The sequence below is a fragment of the Arvicola amphibius genome, chromosome 9 (genome assembly GCF_903992535.2).
Source record: "Arvicola amphibius chromosome 9, mArvAmp1.2, whole genome shotgun sequence".
NCBI lineage: Eukaryota > Metazoa > Chordata > Mammalia > Rodentia > Cricetidae > Arvicola > Arvicola amphibius.
The window spans coordinates 106324793-106345227 of NC_052055.2; the positions used below are offsets into that span (position 1 = coordinate 106324793).

A 20435-nucleotide genomic window follows, 5' to 3' on the forward strand; every position below is an offset into this window, starting at 1 on the left:
AGGCTCACTCACTGAAGCATCTTTGAAAGACCTCACCCTGGGTACCAGTATCATAGACATTTGGAGTTTTCATTTCTAACACAGGAATTCTGGATGCGAACATAAGAGATTCCCCAAACAGGATGTCTTCATCCTGTACCCATCAGAAAGACTCGCCATAAGAGAGGGTATGATGCAGGACACATTCTGCAGAATGAATACACAGATGTGTGAGTAAGATTGAGTGTTTTGCATCTTTATCATGCATAGAACATGGCAAATGGAGTTGTGGGAGATGGGGTGTAAAACAACATGAGAACATCATCTTTTCTACAATAAGCGTCCACCAAGCGTTTTCACCAAGTCTGGAAAATGGAGAGCACTGAGGGTCAGTAAAATTCCTGTGACAGTGGCGAGAATAGACTGAGAACTACACACAGCAGGTGTGGTAGCCTGTTTCCTAGGTAGGTGAGAGAGATGAGAAAGATCTAACCTACAGCAATAGTAATAAGAATTTGGAACTTTTTTAAATATTAGATTTATCTGAGATATAAAAGCAGTCAAACTTGATGAGGGAAGATACATATAAGAAAGAAAAAAAAAACACTGCCATTTTATTCAGGTACTTGAGTATGTGGCAGTTACATTTACAAAAGTGAGAATCACAGATGCCATAACAGATGTGGCAAAAATCATGGTGATATCTATGTTGCATGCTGAATTGCTAGGGGCCCGTGATTCATGCCCTTTTAGAGATGCTTTATGTTTATGTATGTGAGTGAGTATCAAAAACACAATTAGAGAACACTGTAGTAATTTGGAACTTCTATTTGACGGAAGATACAGGAAAAGATGGAAATATATCACCTAATTCCAATGCTCCACTTGGTCTCCCATATCATTGCTAGCAAGCAGAAATCAGAATCCTTGCACAGGCCAATAGTACATGAGCTAATTTATACTGAATTCTTGTGCTATTAAGCAACATAAAATCTAGACAAAACTACTAAGATAGAATGAGTGGACATATTCAGAAGTAGGGTTAATTATTTAAAAAAGAAAGCAAGGAGGGGAGGGAGGGAAAAGCAAGAAAGGAAGGAAGGAAGGAGGAAGGAAAGAAGGGAGGGAGGGAGGGAGGGAGGGAAGGAGGGAGGGAGGGAGGGAGGGAAGGAGGAAGGAAGGAAGGAAGCAAGGAAGGAAGGAAGGAAGGAAGGAAAGACACTTATACATTTTTCATTGTAGAAAGAGGAAATACTTATTTAGGATCAGGTAGGTGACATCATCCTCAAAATCTCTGATATTTTATGACTTTTGTTTTAATATTGTTATTTCTTTTCTAGATACTCACATTGTATATTAGATGGAGTGAGGCCCAGTGAATAAAGGCTCCTGATGTCAAGCCTAAAGATCAGAGTTCAAATTCTGGGTTCCATAACATAGAAGAACACAACTAACTCTAGAAAGTTGCACTCTGACTTCGACACTTATATCATGGCGTGTGTGTGTGTACATGCACACACACACACATACATTCACACATACACACACATACAAGCACACACTAACACATAGTAAATAATAAGTACAATAAAATTAAACATTTTGTTGTTTTTTGAGACAGGGTTTCTCTGTATAGTCCTGGCTATGCTGCCCATCTTGAGGGTAGATTTCCCAACTCAGGCAAATCTCTTTGGAAAACCCTAACAGACATGCCTAGAGTTTGTTCTGAAAAAAATTGAATAAAATTTATTCCCTGGCCATGCTGAAGTGTACATGGGCAGCCTGTATATGGCGGTTCTGTTGAACTTGTCCATATTGGGTTTCACGGTCTAAGTTGATGAGGGCGACTGGCTAGATCTCATCCTCAATGTGTTTTACTAGGTGTTTCTAAATCACATCAAGCTGATAGGCAAGGTTACCCATCATAAGCATCTAACATAGTTAACTCTGTGATAAAACTAGACATCAGCTCTTAGTCACTGGAAGTATTCTCTGCTTTATTGACAACATGCACTCTCCAGAATAAAAATGTAGATGTTCTAAATAAGAAATGTTTACATACTTTTCATTTTGAAATATTAAAAATATCTTTGCTATATAGTATTTGTTCTTGAAATTTATAGGATTCCACATTTGTTAACGTTGAAATAACTATATGTGGTATATTATTAGGATATATGACATTTCAATTCTAACTTGTATATTTTATTCTGAAAGAACCTCTATTTTTAAGCAGATTCTAATATTGTTGTTAAAGATTATGGACTAAATCTCACTGATGTCTGTGATTACATTATCGAATTAAAAGGCATTTCCTGTGCTAGATAAGAACTGGTTATATGCAGAGATACAAGACACAGAGTTTTAAAAAAGCATGTTCAATTTTCTTGTATCTGATCTTCATTTATCTTGAATCTTTGTACAACTACAATCAATATTTAAAACTTCAGGGAACTTAAATTAATGTGGTTTAAATACATAAGTATGTTTAATTCATAGGCATTGTTCTAGAAAGCAGAGTAGAAATTGATTATAAGATTTTGAGTAAGAAATTGATGCAGTCCTTTTATTGATGCTGGTTGAATACATTTAAAAACTCACAATCCATTCATAGCAACTGAAATAACCTTTTTTATAAGTATTTTTCTCACAATTTCTCCTCCTTTCTGAAGCTGTATATTTATGTTATTTGCACATACTTTTAACCAGACAACTAAAGAGGAATATTTATAAATATGTTTTTAAATCTGTAATTCTTTTTTTTTTTTGAGACACAGTTTCTTTGTGTAACAGCCCAAGCTGTCCTTGAACTTGTCTTAAGGAAATCCAGTAAACTAGAACTATGAACATTCAAAGAGAAAAGAGGACTAAAGAAAAAGAGAGCTAATGAGTTAATCTTCTGCAAAATGAGCAAATTGGCCATTTGCTCTGTGTGAGCATAGATAGTTCTCTGCATATTGTCCACTGTGTTCAGTTCTTCTGGTTACACTTACTTCTAAGCAGGAAGACATTTGGAGATGCTGGTGAGTAGGAAGGTGGGAGATGGCTTGGTGAGTCGATGCAAGGCAGACAGGAAAGGTAGTTGGAAGGAAAAATATCTGCCAAATAGATTGATGCTGATTGATTAAATACAGAAATGGAGATTTGAGTTACATTATTCTTCTGATTTCCAAAATGAATTCAAACAACTTAAAAACACAGGACCCCCAGATTATTTTGAAATACAAGGAATAGATTAGGAATCAGAACTGGTGACAAAGGCATCATCTTATGAAATCCTACGGTCAGTGTAGAACAAGTAAGTTGAGACCTCATCATGTGCATGCTTCGCAAATAATAACGTAAGCAGTTGCTTGGTCATGTTCTTCACCAAAATGACACTGGCTGCTTAGAAATGATCACTAAGAGGAACTTGAAGGGCTGGAGATGTGGTTCCCATGACGGTGGCGAGGATAGATTAGAGGACCTTGCACAGCAGGTGTGGCAGGCTGTCTTCTCTAGAAAGGTGAGAGATGAGAAAGATCCAACCTTCAACAACAGTAATAAGAATTTGGAGCTTTTTTTTAATTTTGGAATTTTATGAGATACAAAAGCAGTCAAACTTGATGAAGTAAGATACGTGAAAGAAAAGAAAAGGGAAGACTCCCATTTTATTTAGGCAGTTGAGTGTGTGGCAATTATATATCTTCCACACCAAGATATGCGTGTGGAAGTCAGAGTTAAACCTCAGGTATTATTTATAATTAGGCTTTCACCCTGTTTAATCAGTGAGATAAGGTCTCACACTGGGCCCTCCAGGTGCCCGATTAAGCAAGGCTGACCTGCCATCAAGACTTAGGTGTTCTTACAATCTCTGCCTCCCCAGCTTTGAGATCACAGCCTGCTCAATTCGTATTTTTATCTGTGAGCTGGGATCAAACTCAAGCTCTCATGTCTGCATAGCAAGTACTTTACTGACGTAACTGTTTCCCTGGTCAATGTATAAATATTGATAGCTGCACTAAATTGATAAACAGTAGTATCAATATATGACGGCAAGGTATACAACAATATTGATGAAAATACACTATGCACCATGAGAGGCTAGTCACATATATTTAAGTTTAATGAAGCAAGATTCAATGGGGGTAAACAATATGGTTTGCTTTGATAGATGAACACACCAACTAATCCTTTCTCCCATAAGGAAAATGTTTCTTTGCATTAGATTCAGTCACTGTGGAAAAAAATAGCTGCACATATTTAAAACAGCAGAGACTATTTGGTGTACTTTCTGGACTTCAGAAATCCAGGGGAGCGAAGCTGTCACCCTAGGCTACTGAAGGATGGTACCCACTCTCCTAGCTGTTGCTAGAGTCCTTATATTCATGCATACTGTTTCTTAGCAATGTTAGTTCCTAGTGACTTCAGCCTCTTCACTGGCTGTTTATAAGGTGCAGATAAAGTCTCTAGAGAAGATAATATTATGGAAGAAACAACACCATCTTTTTAACCTGGTTAATCAATTAGGTCACATACATCACTTCTGCTCTGTTTACTGGGCATGCAGATGGTACAACACAGGGATGGAAAATTCAGAGACTGAGGTACCAAGAGAGGTATTTAGGATCATGTTGAAGACTCATTATCACATCTCATGAAAAGTTAAGTTTGTGTGCTCTGAGTAGTTTTATGATAAAAGAGTTGATATTAATAATTAGAACAATAAATGATTAGAAGTATTAATAAACATCAGAAAATGATAATTCAGGAAAAAATTAGCAGGCAATGTATTAACCCAAAACCGAGTGATATATTATGAAGAAAAATCATTAAATACTCTTTAGTACAGGTCCCACTTTAAATATGTCCATCTTATTTAAAGATTTATTTTATTTTAACTATGTGTAGATATGTGTATCTGTGTGTGTGTGTGCATGTGCATATAAATGCAGGTGATGATGGAGACAAGAATCAGACATTAGAGCCCCTGAGACTGGAGTTTGGAAGGTTGTGAGCTTCCCAGTATGAGTTCCGGAAACTGAACTTTGGGTCTTCTGCAAGAATATTTCATGCTCAATCATCTCCTTTGCTTCCAAATATGTCAATTTTCAAATAATTTAAAGAGTTACTGTGATTTAAATTAAAAAATGATGTGAGAAATTTAAATTTAAAATAGATAAATTTTTCTGATTCAGAGACATTTAGATTCTCTAAAATAATTCAAATATTAATATTAGCATGCATTTTAAACATGAAATTTTCAAAGTATAAGCATGAAGAATGAGTCCATTTATATCACTAGAGACATTCAAATGTAAACACTTGGCCTATTAACTAATGTCTGTAAGAGGCTAACAGCATCATTGTCAACTTTAGTAAGCCATGTCTTGAATTAAAGAGATGACTTAAAGGTTAAAAGTGTATATTGCTCTCGCAGATGGCCAGATTGTTTAGCATCCACATCAAGAAGCTCAAAACTGCCTGCAACTCTTGCTCCCAGGAGCGTCGCATCTGTGGTACACATACTTACATTGAACACACACACACACACACACACACACACACACACACGGACACATACTTTTTTAAAAAAAAATCTTAAACTCTATGTCCATATGTCCTTTCCTTAATATCTTAGTTTTGTAAATGGTAGAAGCAGGATTTGTAAGGCTAGAAAAGCTGTTATTATCTCTGCGGTCTGTCCTAAGTGGTCAGAGTCAGTGGGAACTCAAGAACACAACCTCTGAAAAGGAGCAAGGGTTTGGATTTTTGGCGGTTCCAAACAGTTCTCTATTCAAGAACCCATACATATTAAACAAATAGGAACTTTAATATTAGTGTTAAGTAAAGCAGAAATGGAATGAAGTACTGACTGGAGCCACTCTAAGATGAGTTGCCCTTGCTGTTATAAATGTCTTCCTCAGCTGTGAAACAGAGCAACGGCTTAGCCCTGTGTGTCTTTTTTAAAGTCAGACTTCTCTGTACATTAGTAATCTTCAAACACTGCAGCATAATTATAAGTATTTTAATCTGGGTTTATCAGTGACTGACAATGTGAATTGGTGACGTCATTTCTGAGCATCACTTAAAATGAGTCTGGAATTCTTTTCTGACCTATTTAATTAGTTATTATGTACCCTCGTCTACTTTCAAATGTGCATAATAAATTTAGCAAGGATTAAGAGGGATAAAATATTCGTGAGTTCCTGCCGGAGAAAGACTCAAGGCTTAGTAGACTTTGGCTCCATAGGTCTGTTAATCTCATTGTCAGGAAATTAACATTAATTTTCCCAGGAGCCTGGCAGTTTAGAAGTCTCAAGGACTTTACTTACTAAAAAGGAGACAGTGGGGATTTAGGGTCCAGAGAGAAGGCTCCAGAGTCTCACACACCTGCCCTCTGCTGATTGGCTGTATGACCTCAGTTTCCTCGTCAGTTGAATCAGGGCAGTAATAGCTCCCAACTTCCAAAACTACTGTGAGAATTACATCGGACTTGAGGGCAACATGTCCTGCCTGGGTCTAAGTAAGAACTCAGTGGGGGCTGAGAGACAACTAGAACCCAAGAAGGGCACAGCACAATAGTAAAAGGTCCTGGGCAGCATGGGGCAAAAGGGTAGGCGGAGACAGGAGAATCCCTGGAAGCTCATGGACCAGCTGCCTCGGTGCACTAAGCAGAAAATGGCAAGGGAGACCCTGCTTCAAATAAGGTGGAAGGTGAGGACCAGAGCCCGAGGCTGTCTTCTGATTGCCACACAGGTGCCTGCTCCCCCTCCCTTGCTCTCCTTCCCAAGGATTAATTTTTTTCTTTTTTTTTTTCTTTTTTTTTTTAAGAGCTCAAAGAATAGGGCTGGGAAAATGACTCAGCAGGTAAGGGTACTTGCTGCTCTTGCAAAGGACCAGTTTGCTTCCCAGCAACTGTATCCAATGACTCAGCAGCATCCCTACATCTGGCTTCAGGACTTGTGACACTCTTCTGTCCTCTTAGCATACAGTGTGCTTTCCTTCTTCACTGTGTTCAGAATAGATAGAATGACTGATAGCCTTCATTGGGTTTGCCTTTTTATTTAAAGATTCATTTTATTTCGTGTGTGTGTGTGTGTGTGTGTGTGTGTGTGTGTGTGTGTGTGCCTGCCTGAAGGTGAGAATTCCACGAATGACTGCTATTCTCTGCTTCCACTCTTCCTGTCCCAGGGGCCCACCTCAGGTCTCCCAGCTTGGCAGTAAGCATCCTTCCCCACTGAGCCATCTTGTCAGAGTTTACAGTTTCTTAGAATCCAGGTAGATTACAAATTCAAGACACACTTGTCATATTCCTAAATCTTCTTTAGGCAGTTACTTAATTATGATATATTTACTTTGTATTTTCTTGGAAGTACTAAGAACAATCCTTCCTAGTTAGATCCAAGCAACCGCATGACTATGGTTTAAGTAAAGCACAGATGCAGATGAGGTTTAAGGTAATGCAAGAGAAATAACACACTGCGCACTAAGCAAAAGGTCTTAATTCCCTTCTGTACTTCCAGGATGGGAAGAGAGGTGATGCGGACGTCTTTGCTGCTAGGGAGATGCTAACAGATTGAAAGTGTCAGTCAAGACTTAATGTGTTGCCTGCATGTTGAGAAAATAGTTTTGAGTGAGGGAGATTGGGAGCTTTCCTTCAAGAGGCTGTAACAGCTTTTGAGAGCACAGCACATACTTCACTAAGTGTTTAGGGTGCAGAAAGGATACTAGTGGAGCTAGAAGCCATTCACTTTCTTTGTTTATGGTAGCGACGAGGGTAGGTGGTTTGTGTTTACAACTAGAATTTGAAAGAGATGTGGAATAGCTGAACTTATTTTTATTAAGAATTCCTACCTCTCTCCATACTGACAAATGAAGGAATGAATGAATGAATAAATAAATAAATAAATATTCACTCATTCAATATATTTGAATGATTTCAGAAGCCTGTATAAATATGTTTTGATGTACCTCTGAAATGAACAAAACATAAATCACACTGAAATGAAAGCTAAATAGTCAGAATTGTCCTCATACCTTTGATTGGCTTTTGAAGACTTTATTCATTCATTTTTTTCAACCACATAATTCATTAAATATCTACTACATACCAGGGTAGGCAGCTAGGATAAAATAGGAGAAGGTTTCATGAAATAATGGATACTTAAAATCACCTTAAGGCCATGACTCATTCATGAAACAATTTACTGACTGTGGATTTTGTGGCAAATCATCTTTTCTTTTTAAAGAAGATGTTTCATTAAAAAGATTGATTTCCTAAGAAAGGAGCATGATATACACCATAGAATGGGCTCAAGTAAGAAATGGTGATGGCCAAAGGCAGTAGGTATATGATTTGGCAATGTAATTAGGATATCATTATATTATTAAGTATATTGCACTTGATATTTGGATAGAGATAAGGAATGAAGAGGAATAGGCAGTCAGAGAAAATACTTTGTTTTTTAATCATTTATCTGTTTACTTCCAGTAAATGACTGGGCAGAAGGCAGAATGTGGCTTTGGTTTGATTATGACTGGTCCCCTCCAAAACATTGTTTACATCTAATACTCATTATGAGATATTAGAAGACAGTCCTAATGGAACTTTCAAGAGATCTGTACTGTCCTCAACAGCAGATTTACCCATTAATACTTTCATTGGTGGATTTGGCTGCTAATGTTTACCTTGAGTAGGTCTGACTAAGTCTGTCTCATATTCCCCATGATTGGGGTCCCTCAAGACACTACCAGCATAAAGGCTTGCAGAGGCTGGAGGTGTTAAGCCCTCCAGAATATAGAGTTACATATGGTTTTGAACTTCCTGATGTGGGTGCAAATATCACGTGTCCAGAACAGCATACTTGCTCCTAATTGTTGAGACATTTCTCTGGCCCCATTTAATTTATATTAAAAGTTAGAGAAGTCTTTTTTATTATGTACTTATTTTAATATCTTAACTTGACAGTCATCCATAGTTTTACCTAACAAGATTCCTCCTTATACATAGTTAGGGTACTTCTGTTTCCGAGCCACCATTCATAAGATGTCATCAGAATGTTTTGTTTTGATTGTGGAGAAACATCTTACCCAAAGAATGTTCATAACACTTTTATTGTTCTTATAAGATACAATTAGTATCTATAACTAGTTATACAGATATAACTATAGATAACTGTTTAGTTAGGACATCTCAGAGACCTTGTTACCCTTTTCAGTTTTGAATTGCAAGGACTTATTTGAGAGCACATTGCACGGCACATCACACAGGTAAAGCTCAGAAGATGATCTAGAGCTCTTGGTTACCTCCTTCCACCTCGTGGATTCCAGATATCAAATTCAGCCTGTCAGGATTGGCAGCAAGAACTTTGCCTGCTGAGCTAAGTTGCCAGCCAGGTATTTTCTTTCTTAAAATATCTTTACAGTCATCATTCCAACCAGTTTTCACAGAGCCTCGGTTTTTCAATTCCGTGAGTTTCATATTCAATAGTTTTAGAAATGAGAAATGCTCTCAAGCTTGCTCAAAAGAAGCAGAACATAAAGAAAAAGAATATTTTATATTTCCGTAACTATACTTCTCATTGTCTTTGATTGCTTTTTCCTTTCCAGATGTTGAAATAACTCTTCCATAATGTGTGATTCTCTGTATTTAAAATATTAAAAATGTAGCAATGAGATATTCATTTAAGAAACAATTCCACATGTCTGAGACAGTAAAGGAATCCTGGAATTCAAAGGAGATTATAGTCTTATTGTTGATTTTCACAGTGATCCCAGAGTTCGTGACACAAGTGAATGGTGCCTTGGATGCCCTGAGCAAGAACTCACTGACTGTTCTTGACGATAATCAGTTTGTGGACATCTCAAAGAAGATCTACGACACAATTCACGATATCAGATGTTCGGTCATGATGATTCGGGTAAGCTCACTTTACCTATGCTGGAGTTTTTCCAGAATTCCTCACCATCTGGAATGTTTGGAAGGATACAAACAAATGATTGATTTCTTTGGTCTTATACCTATGAGTTCTTTAATCCATCCATATTTTGAATTCTAGTGTTTCTCCAAAGTCAGATCTTGTGTCATTTGACTTACATCTTTGGTTATAACCAAACCAAACCAAAACAACAGCAAAACTAAGAAACAACAAGCTTAATTTCCCTAACAGGCAGCAAAGATCGCTCTCACTGCTAAAACAAGGTGTTTCTTTGGCCAAACCCTCCCATCCTAGACTGTAGATTCACACAGCATTCTGCCAGAAGCCTGATGTCTACAACTGCTAGGAACAACAAGCCCTTTAAACTTCCCAATCTGGGCAGACTTTATTTGAGAAAAAAAATATCACTTTCCCAAGAGTGTGACTGCATCTTTGGTTGCGGATACGCTGTATATACAGAGACCAAAATTGTTTGTTTTAACTCAAATGTTAAAGTGTGTTTTTTAAAAAGCGTTCCTAAAGAAACAAAGTAAGTTCTTAAAGAAAATGCTCATATTAGGGTAGGAGGGATGTCATGCAATAAGGAAGAGGTAGGAAGTGAGGTATGGATTTCTATTTTCTGCAGTGTGGGAACAAGGGGCCAGAGAAAGTGATGCCGGGTGTTAAGGAGACCATTGCAGGCTTAGTATGAGGCACTATGGGTGGAGATCCTGCTGCCAAAGTCTTGATTTTCTGTAGAACACCACACAGAATTATTTCACCTGAGGTGAACAAAATCTTGAGATTTACCCAACCATTCATGCTCAATTAAATGCTACACTAAGGGCTATTTACCTGGGCCTCCTGTTCAAAGCCAATAAAGAACTTGGCATCCAATAAAGGGACCTTAGGCAGGAGTGCATGCCTGGAGTAGTGTATGATAAGGTCTGTAGGTATGCATACAGTTCACTGTGAAAGCTTCAGGAATTGGCTGCTAGTTAGAAAGAATGGATATGATGAGGAAAAATGAATAGTGTATTGAAAGCATCTGTGTAAAGTTAGAACATTATAGTCTTCACTGAGCAGTACATAAAATGGGGGCATTTGCAAACCTTATGAAGAGTCAGAAACCATTGTGAGGTCAGGCAGAACAAATGGAAGGATTGTAACAGAAAGACTGAAGGAGATATGAAGGTACAGGATCCAGAACGTGGGGTTTGGGAAAAGCTGAAAATAAACCCAATGACATATGCAGAGAATCACTAGTTATGATGGCTAGTCTTAGGAGTGTGTGCCTTTGCGATGTTTAAGTCAAAAGAATTCTTCTAACTTTGAGACGTGCCCTTTTCCTGGCCAAGCAGTGCACACAGCGTGGCATTCTCATGGAGTGTTGGGAAGTCACACTTGTCACTCCTCATGACGGTAAGAAACTGAGACTGTCTCATCTTTGAGGTTCAGCGCTTAGGTGACTGACAAGCAGTATTTGATGTCACAGTATTTTCAGCTCAATGATGCCTTTATTGGGACTCCATTGTAAGCTGAGGAACATCTGTAGCAGCTGGCAGCCTACAGAGATTTTGTTGTGTGATTGGAAGTGTCCACAGAAATCGAAATCTTACCTAACATGGCAGTGCCCTTGAAGAAGTTCTTTGCTTTTGGTTTTTTTTTTTTTTTTTCCTTACCTATTTCAAATTAGGTAAAGCATGAAGGATACATGGGCCTGGGACACAAAAGCTAAATGTATACAAACATACAGACTTTGCAATATGGTCGCATCAAATCAAACACAACAAATCAACGACCTCTAAGCATGTTTGGTAAAACAGTTACTAACAAGTAAGCTCCATGATAGAGGATCCACATTTTCTTGAAATCTGTCTAGGGATGAAAAAATAACAAACCTTTTAATTTCTTTTAGTAGATATTCTAGTATTTTCTTATTTTCAAGATTGCTTACATAAAGCAAATGAAATTATCTTGCTGTTAGTTATCTGTATTCTTCCCAGACTGAGGTTCTTTATGGCGGCAGGAGACTACTTTGCTGCAGTTATGAACAGCTTAGGAGGAAGTAATTTTCTCTATAACCATTTCTGTTTTCAAGGTGAATATTTCTATTTCTGGTAACTTTTTCCTCCTTGGAGGGTTCCAGTGTCTTGTATTCTTCACCACGGCTTATTTAATTTTCATCTTTCTTTCTTTCTTTCTTTCTTTCTTTCTTTCTTTCTTTCTTTCTTTCTTTCTTTCTTTCTTTCTTTCTTTCTTTCTTTCTCTCATTTGTTCGTTCTTTCGTTCTTTTTCTTTCTTTCTTCTTTCTCTTCATTTGTTCCGGTCTTAACTCTGTTCTTTTCTGTGTCTTGTCTTTCTCCTTTTCTCTCTCTTACTCTACTCTGAACATTCGTCTTACTTACTTCCTCCCTCCCTCCCTCACCCCACTCTCTCTTTCTCTCCCTCTCTTCTTTTTTTGTGTGGAGGATCAATTTCAGCTTACAGTTCCAGGAAATTACAATTAAGGGAAGTCAAGGCAGCAACTGAAATGGGGCAGAAACCTGGAGGCAGGTGCCGATGCAGAGGCCATGGAGGGGTGCTGCTTACTGGCTTGTCTCTATGGCTTTCTCAGCCTGCTTTCTGAGACTATGGCAAATGTATTCTAATTAAATCCCTGCCCGCATCAAATAAAGTGGAGTTATTCTTATGGGCAATTTCTACTGCTGTTTTACTTCTGCTGGCTTATTCTTCCCAGTTTCAAGCACAGGAAGCATTGGATTAGGGACAACTTTTGCTATTATTCTTGATCCAAAATTCTAATTCAATTAGACTCCTTTATTTTTCTAAATGACCACTTATGCAATCTGTCTGGTTGCTTTCCAAGTTGGTTCTTTACCACACCAATTAAAAATACAAAATATTGCATTTTAGCTTCATGTAAATTATTAAAAAAAATTCACAAATATTGACTGTTTTTCCCAGAGATACAATCACCTCTATATTTGTTTTTTTCTTCTGCACAGCTATTTGTTTAAAATATTTCAACATTAAAATTGCAATTCCTTCCAAGTTCTTTGAGTCTTAAGATTTCAGTTTTAGCCTTTCTATACGTAATCACTAAGTTCTCCAACTCATTTTTCTAATCTCCACTTCCTGAGAATCCCCATTCTCCTAGATGCTCCAATTTATCTGCCTTTTCTTCTGCAGATCAAACTACTTCTGTTTATTGATTGCCAAACATTATATTCTTACCCTGGTGCTTTGATAATTGGTTTCCTTGGTTACGCTGACCCACGCTAGAGTTGGGATGTTGTTTTCCCATTCCAGGGCATTCTGAACCATTTGATCAACACGTAAAATGAAGCCTTCGCATATTCTCTGATTATCCTATATTTTATAATGCAGCTTAGTCTCTTTCACACGCGTCCAGTTAGCTCTGCAATTTCTATGCACGCTGTCGTTCTTGGGCCTGCAGGTACTACTTGAGTCCTGTGGCAATGTTGCTTCTACCCACTGTGTTCCTGTCACTTCTACCCACTGTGATTCTTTCCATAGTGCCGGCACTAATGACACCAGTCCCCTGTCAACCCCCGGGGTTGCTGTCCCCAATGGAGTAACCGCTGACAACAGTAGGCTTCCTCGGGCTTTGTAGCTCCTTTGTTGACTGTAGAGCATCTTTTCCGTCCCCATTTGGGATTTATTAAGCACCCTGAGAATGAACACCTTTTCATTTCTCACCACTCACCAGATGTCCTAAGTTCACTTAGTCACTCTGTTCTCCATTCCGGGGCGTCTGGCCAGGGATTCCCAGTTGAAACATTGCCCCTTTGGGAGATGTCATGACTACTTTACAGCATCAGATTCAGTTTATAAAGGAACCAGTTAGCAGGGAACCTCCTAAGGAAACGCAATAAAAGACACATATAAAAGTAACTTTAGATTTACATGTAAATTTAAGTCAAACCTTGGTGGGAAGGGTTTTGTAGTTGGTTTTTTGCTGCCATCTTTAAAAACAATGTAATATAAGGAAATCCAGAAGCTCCTGCTGGCATTGGCCAGCCAGAGCAGAGGTCTCCTGCTCAGAGCACATTCAATGGACTTCCTCTTGCATCTTTAGAAGTGACTTCTGTGTGTGGGAAGAGAAGTGACTAGAATAAGAATAACCATTGTGAGACATGCTGGGGGACACAGAGGCAGCGCCAGTGGGTGAGTGGAGCTCATGCTGGGACAAAGATGTTCAACTTGAAGTTTAAGAGAAACGATTTTCCTGCAAACTGTGGAAGCCACTGGCCTAGTGAGAGAGCCCATGGTCCAGTAGGGCTTTGATGCTGGGGAGCTCAGAACTCGGAGCTCTCTACCAGCGTAGGACATGACCCAACCTTAAGGAGTCAATTATTTTTCTTTAAAACATGTTATGTTCAGGATGATGTCTACGTAGTTTGAAGAATAGTACAGGGAAGATGACTAATTGTGAAGCCTTCACAGATGTGTGTGTGTGTGTGTGTGTGTGTGTGTGTGTGTGTTCATGTATCGTGTATATGTGCGTGTTTGCATATGTGCACATGCTAGTGTGTGTGCATCTGGAGGCCAATGGTCAGCTTCAGTTATCTCTCTTTATTCCCTGTTACTTATCTGACTCAGGGTCCCCCACAAACATGGAGATTACTCAGAGAGCCTGACCAGTAAGTCATTACCATCTGCCTTTCTCTGCCCCTAAACACCAGTAAGAAGTTCATAGGTGCTCTGCTAAGCCTGTTTTTTTATTTGGGTTGGGATTCAAGCTCAGGACCTTGTGCTTGCTTGTACAGCAGGGGTATCCATCACTGAGACATCTCCCCAGATCTCTTCTCAAGAATTATTTTCGTTGTTTGTTTGGATAAATTTATGTTTAATATCAAACCAAGTTAATTTTTAATGCTTTGTCCTTGGAATTTTGCAGAGGTGATCATTTCATTTCAAATAAGAGGCTTGTCTGCATGACTACATTTTAAAAGTAACTCCCGTGAGCTGGAAAGCATCCTAATGAAGAAACTGGAGAAACAATTTATAAATGATGGTTTTAGGGAAAAGGCTATAGAATAGATAAGTAAGGGGAGGGAGATAGAAATTTTTGTGTTTTAATTTCTGTACAATAAGAGCTAGAGTTGGAGATAAAGAAATATTCTAGAATATGACATCTTAAGGCCTAAGAGTGGTGTGGCACTTCAGGTCAAACCCGGAAGAAGTCACAGGAGGAGACTAGGAGTCATTAGATGCTGGCTTCAGGTTTTCTTTTACCTCAAGCGAAGAAAATAACTGTATATTTTCACACCACAGGAGTCTTTAGGCTGCACTGATTTCCCCTCCTTCATGGGCCAGTTATAAACACAGAAACCCAAGAAGCACTCTTCTGGACAATTGGTTGCAGAACACTTCTCCTGATGTGTTCTCTATCCCCTGGGGGCAGACACACTGGCCAGCTCTCCAGTCCTTCAGTTTGTCATAGCATTCGCCTGCCTGGCCTGCTGCAACTTACAGTCCCCGTAGCAGTGACTCAGCCCAGAGGTCTCTTCAGGTCCTTGCCTTTGTCATCATTGCTTTACCTGACTTCCTACAAAGGCCTCATAGGGAGCCACCCAGAAAATTAGCGCCCACCATGTTGGCTGCCCCCCCTCTCATGCAAGGTGACATATGCTAGTTTTCATCATACCATTCTATGCATTTACTCACCTGCCCATTGTGTTTCTGCTTATAGAATAATGTACGTGCTATGAAAGAAGGATTTTTTTTTTTGGCAGAGTTGTAAATAGAATTCAGTGGATTTTACAATTAAGTGGTGGATTTAATTACTAAAGTTGGTACTTGTTTCATATGTTAAACTTGAACTGTGGGGGATTTTTTGGGGGCAAACAAATAATAATGCTACTTGGATACTATTTAATTGAAAGATACTGGACTATCAAAAACTAACTTGATATATCTTTTCCCACAGAATTAGAATGTTCTAGCACTTTGAAATAATCTATGCTTGTTTCATATTCCTTAGTTATTAATATGAGCATGAGTATGCAATGTGTCTATGTTAGTGCTCTTCATCACACTTGGAAGTTGAATCCCCAGAGTTCTTTTTTTTTTTTTTTTTTTTTTTTTTTTGGTTTTTCAAGACAGGGTTTCTCTGTGGCTTTGGAACCTGTCCTGGACCTAGTTCTGTAGACCAGGCTGGTCTCGAACTCACAGAGATCCGCCTACCTCCCCCAGAGTTCTTTGTTTTGACTTTTTAAAAGTACAGTATTTTTGCATCCCTACATTATATTTTGATCATATTTACCTCCTTTCTTCCTCCTAACTGCTCTCATATCCAACCTTTGCCTCATTCCCTTCGACCAATTTCTTCTCCTTTTGTTTTTAACTGAGTCCCATTTATGCTACTCATACCTTCTTGAGATGGGACCATCTACTGGGGCATGGTAGACCTATGAGGGGCCTCATTCTTAAAAAAAAAAAAAAACTTGCTCTCTGTCCCTCAAAGTGATAAGTTATCTATAGTGCAGATCTCAGATCTCATCAGAGAAGTTTCTTTGTGCAGTAGATGGCAGTGAACTAAGAAACACCGCCTGGTCAAAGTGCAGAGAGTGAGTGTTAAGATTTTTCTGTTTCTCTGTTTGTTTTTTTAAGGATGACAATTTTAGGAAACCCAGATAAGAATTGTGTGTGTGTGTGTGTGTGTGTGCACATCAATGTTGAAGCACATATGTACACATATGTGTGCTTGCCCAAGAATGTTTTTGAAAGTCACAGGATAATCTTGAATGTCGAGTCCCCTCTCCTGTTTAGGGCAGGTAGCACCACATCTGGCTTTACATGGATTTTGGGGAATTTAAGAAAATTCAAGTCTGCATGTTTCCTCAACAAGAACTTTCCTCATTGAGCAACTCCCCAGTGCACGACAAGACTCTTGACTACAATGAGATGTTGGGTTGTGGAAAAAAGATTCTTCATGGTGCAGCTTGGAGCTTTACAAAGTGCAGGTTATTAACATTTACCCCCATTATTAGTCCCTTGGTGTAATAAGCTCTGAGAGGTCACAAAATGATTGCGTGATTAAAATGGATTTTATACTGTCTTATATAGCAGTGTTTCAGAGTGAAATCAGAAATTTAATTAAAGTCATAAAACATAAAAATATGCCATTGCAAAAAATAATGCCTACCTTTAAAATGGCTGTAAAATATATTTTAACTACCTCACAGTGGTCTGTTTACTAAAACATATAAAAGTTAAAATGGTCAAGGATTTTTACTTCTGTTCTATCACCACCAAGTTTATAGTTGGAAAACAAATTCAACATGCCTATTTATCAAAACTTTGTATAGACAATAATTTATTGTGGTATATAATTCATAATAATATTTAAAAATGAGGTTCTTTGAGTACAGGAGAAGAGCAATAATGGTGCTTAGGTAGACAACCAAGAGCCCCTTTCAATATATTTACTGTTTAAATTCAATGAAGATAGGAATTTTAATCAAATACTAATCATAGTGTTTATGCCTCACTAAGTATATTGATCAAGCTTAATTTGGGGGGATTAATCTTCCTTAGTGTAAAGGAATCTCTCCAGAAGGGACTCTAGAAGAGCGATGGAGATAATAATGCTAATAATGATGATAATAACACAAAACACTAAGACTTGTATTTGGAATGATATTTCTGTGCTCGCAGTGAGCTGCAACCAAGCACATGCCCAGAGCATTTCTAAGCACCTCACTGTCTCTGAGGAGGTGGAGGAAATCAGCCTGGCAGTCACGCCTGCTCATCGCTGGAGCAGCCAACACGAGGCAACCGAAGTGTTGTCTCCTCAGCATGTCACACTCTGCAAGAGGATTTGAATGTTAAATTGACAGAAGAAACTGCTAATCAAAATGCTGGTGGGAATTGTAAATGCAGAGAGATGGGAGCTCGCCAATTAATACACGGAGATCAATTTTCTCCTTCAGAGGCCTGTTTCTGTGTTGCACTAGAGGCTTTAGGCATTAGCTGCCGAAGAAACACATCAGTCGGAGAGCCTGAAGATTGTTGCTCTTCTATAAGCACACTCAGAAGACCTCAAGCCTGCTCTCAGGAGTCGCCCACCGTGACTGTGGAATGCTCAGGCGCGACTTTAAATAGCATGCTAGCTTATGAAAGTGGGGTCTACTCAGACTTCCTTTCCTTATCTCACCCATTTCACCTTCTGGCTCTTCCCTTCTCCCCCTTTTCTGTCTCTCTGTCTCTCTGTTGCCCCTTGTGCTGGCTTGAATAGGACATGTGCTGCATGGGCTCAAATAGTTGAACATTTAGTTCCTGTTGCTTGTGCTGTTTGTGAAAATTAGAAAATCATCAGGAGGTGGGACCTTGAGAGACGGGGAAAGGTTTTGAGAGTTTATTTTCTCACTCCGCTTCCAGTTAGTCATCTCTGCTTGTTTTCTTCAGTTTCTTTCTTTGGAATGTGTTCTCGTAGCTTCTTGCTCCAGCTCTCTGTCGCCTGTTGCCATGCCTCCTGCCATTATGGACTCTCTTCTGGAACTGTAAGCCTAAATGAACTCTTTCTTCCATTAAGTTTTGTTTCTGGTCATGGTGTTTTATCACAACAGCAGGAAAGTAACTATATGGCCCTTGCTTTCTTTCATTCTTGCATTGATTGATTAAATGGCCAGTTTATTTAAATATGTTTTTATTGAATATCTAATGTGTGGCAATAAGTCAATCAGATAAAAGAATATAGCTATTCCATCAGGGATAGGAGAGATAAGAACTCCATCTCAGGAAAGACACAGCAAGGAAACCATTGTTAAGTCTTCCATATGAAACATCCTATGCAAGGCTTATGGTTGAAGGGCTTTTTCGCAATGCAACCAGACTTCAGAAGTGAGGCTTTAAGGAAGGGACTGAATTGTGGTGGCTTTGCCTTCTCCGATGGATTATCCCATTAATTGACTAGAGTCAGTATAGATTATTTGGAGGTAGAATTGTGGAAGATGGATCATATTTGGAGAGAGTAGATCACAGGGTGTGTCTATAAATTTCCTAATAAACAAAAGTTGGCAAAAAAGTAACTAAAAGTATTAGAAGGTAAAGCAATATATTTTCTCTCCAGACTAAGACAGGAATATTTCTATTGTACAGGCAATTAGTTGCAGAGCTGATTTGATAAAGCAATGTTTTCCTGTTCTGTAGAACTATGGATTCTCAAATGGGTAGGGTATGCTCAGAAATGTAGTAATTGTGTCAGGGTGTTCTGAAACTGACTAGAAAGGGCATACTCCAGCTGCACACTAAGAAAAACCCCAACTGGAGTTAGGAGTAGCAAATACCCATGGGTCTTGCGGGGACCCATAGATATGGGCCTGTTCCACCTTGGCTGGAGATCAGAGAGTTTGAGCTTATTTTTGCTCTAACAAAGTTGTTGACTATAGGTATGGCTACAAATCATGACCTAGGGTGTGGTTACTTGTTGTTCTGGACATTAAGATAGCCCATAGAAGTGGATTCACTCCACCCTCACGAAAGGTCAGAGAATTTAAGCTTATTCCTACTTTTTCGTTTAAAATAGGAGGATTTGATATAGGGAGTAGCTACCTACAGGATACACGGTCTAGGGTGTGTTCACTGATATCCTGCCCAAAACATAGATGCTTTACTCAGAAAATAATTACTTGATGTCTCAAGTACTGAAGCAAGTCACTATTCTGGTTGTTCTTTGTGTCATGTTAAAGCATTCATTTGCCTTCTTCCCCCCGCTTTTGTATTGGGGTATGAAAATTAAATGCGGGCAAATTCAGTATTCAGTATACACTGAGTTGTCCTCCTGGTACTCTGTATTTCTTTTGTATCCCTGTTCCTCCTACCTAACATTTCTAACCCACATACCCCTTCCTAGAACATTTGAACCTGTCATGGCTGGACCATAACAGAAGTCACCCCCAAATGTGGTTTACAACAAAGTCTAAAGATCTGGGATAGGAAGTGGGGGCAGACACTAAATCTTCTGGGCTCTATGGTATTAGGGAGTGATTGGGGGTTTTCCCTGTTTTCTCAAGAAATATTCTTTTAGACTCTCTGTTTTATCTCCACACAATAATAAAAGAAAAGCGATGTTGGGACCCAAACACTGACACTGGCTAGGGTCCACGGTCTGCATAATGAATTCCTTATTTTTGTAGCCACAAAGTCGTGATCACAAGCGTTCTAACAGTCTTGCGAAGTTCTGGCTCCTAATGACTCTTGCTGCAATTTGAATTTCCTCAGGAGTCGCGTTTTGCTGCTTTTCCAGTCTTCGCCTTGAACCCCGGCGCCCTTTCTTGGGAAGTCCTCTTACTTCTTATGCACTGGCAAATGTTTGCAGAAAATCATTAGTCTGTGCTTGTGTACTTTCTGAAATAATTGCCTTTAAATACAGCCTCAGCTATTGATTTCTTTGGAAACATTTGTCTCGCCACAAGATGTTCTCAAGACGCTGCCCTCGCTCTGTTCTGTTTTCCCTAGAGACGGCTGATGCCGGCTCTCGCAGCTCTCCATAATGAAAAGACCGAGACTCATCTGAGCTTCCTCTTC

General features: G+C 38.9%; 1 protein-coding gene across 1 annotated transcript in view; it reads left to right on the forward strand.

Annotated features, from left to right (window-relative positions):
• Nucleotides 1-20435, forward strand: part of Ctnna3 (catenin alpha 3) — a 1277532-nt gene that overhangs the window by 1011338 nt on the left and 245759 nt on the right. Inside the window, exon 12 of the mRNA XM_038342272.1 lies at nucleotides 9730-9881. Coding sequence (XP_038198200.1) covers nucleotides 9730-9881 — 152 coding nt within the window. The remainder of the gene's footprint in view (nucleotides 1-9729; nucleotides 9882-20435) is intronic.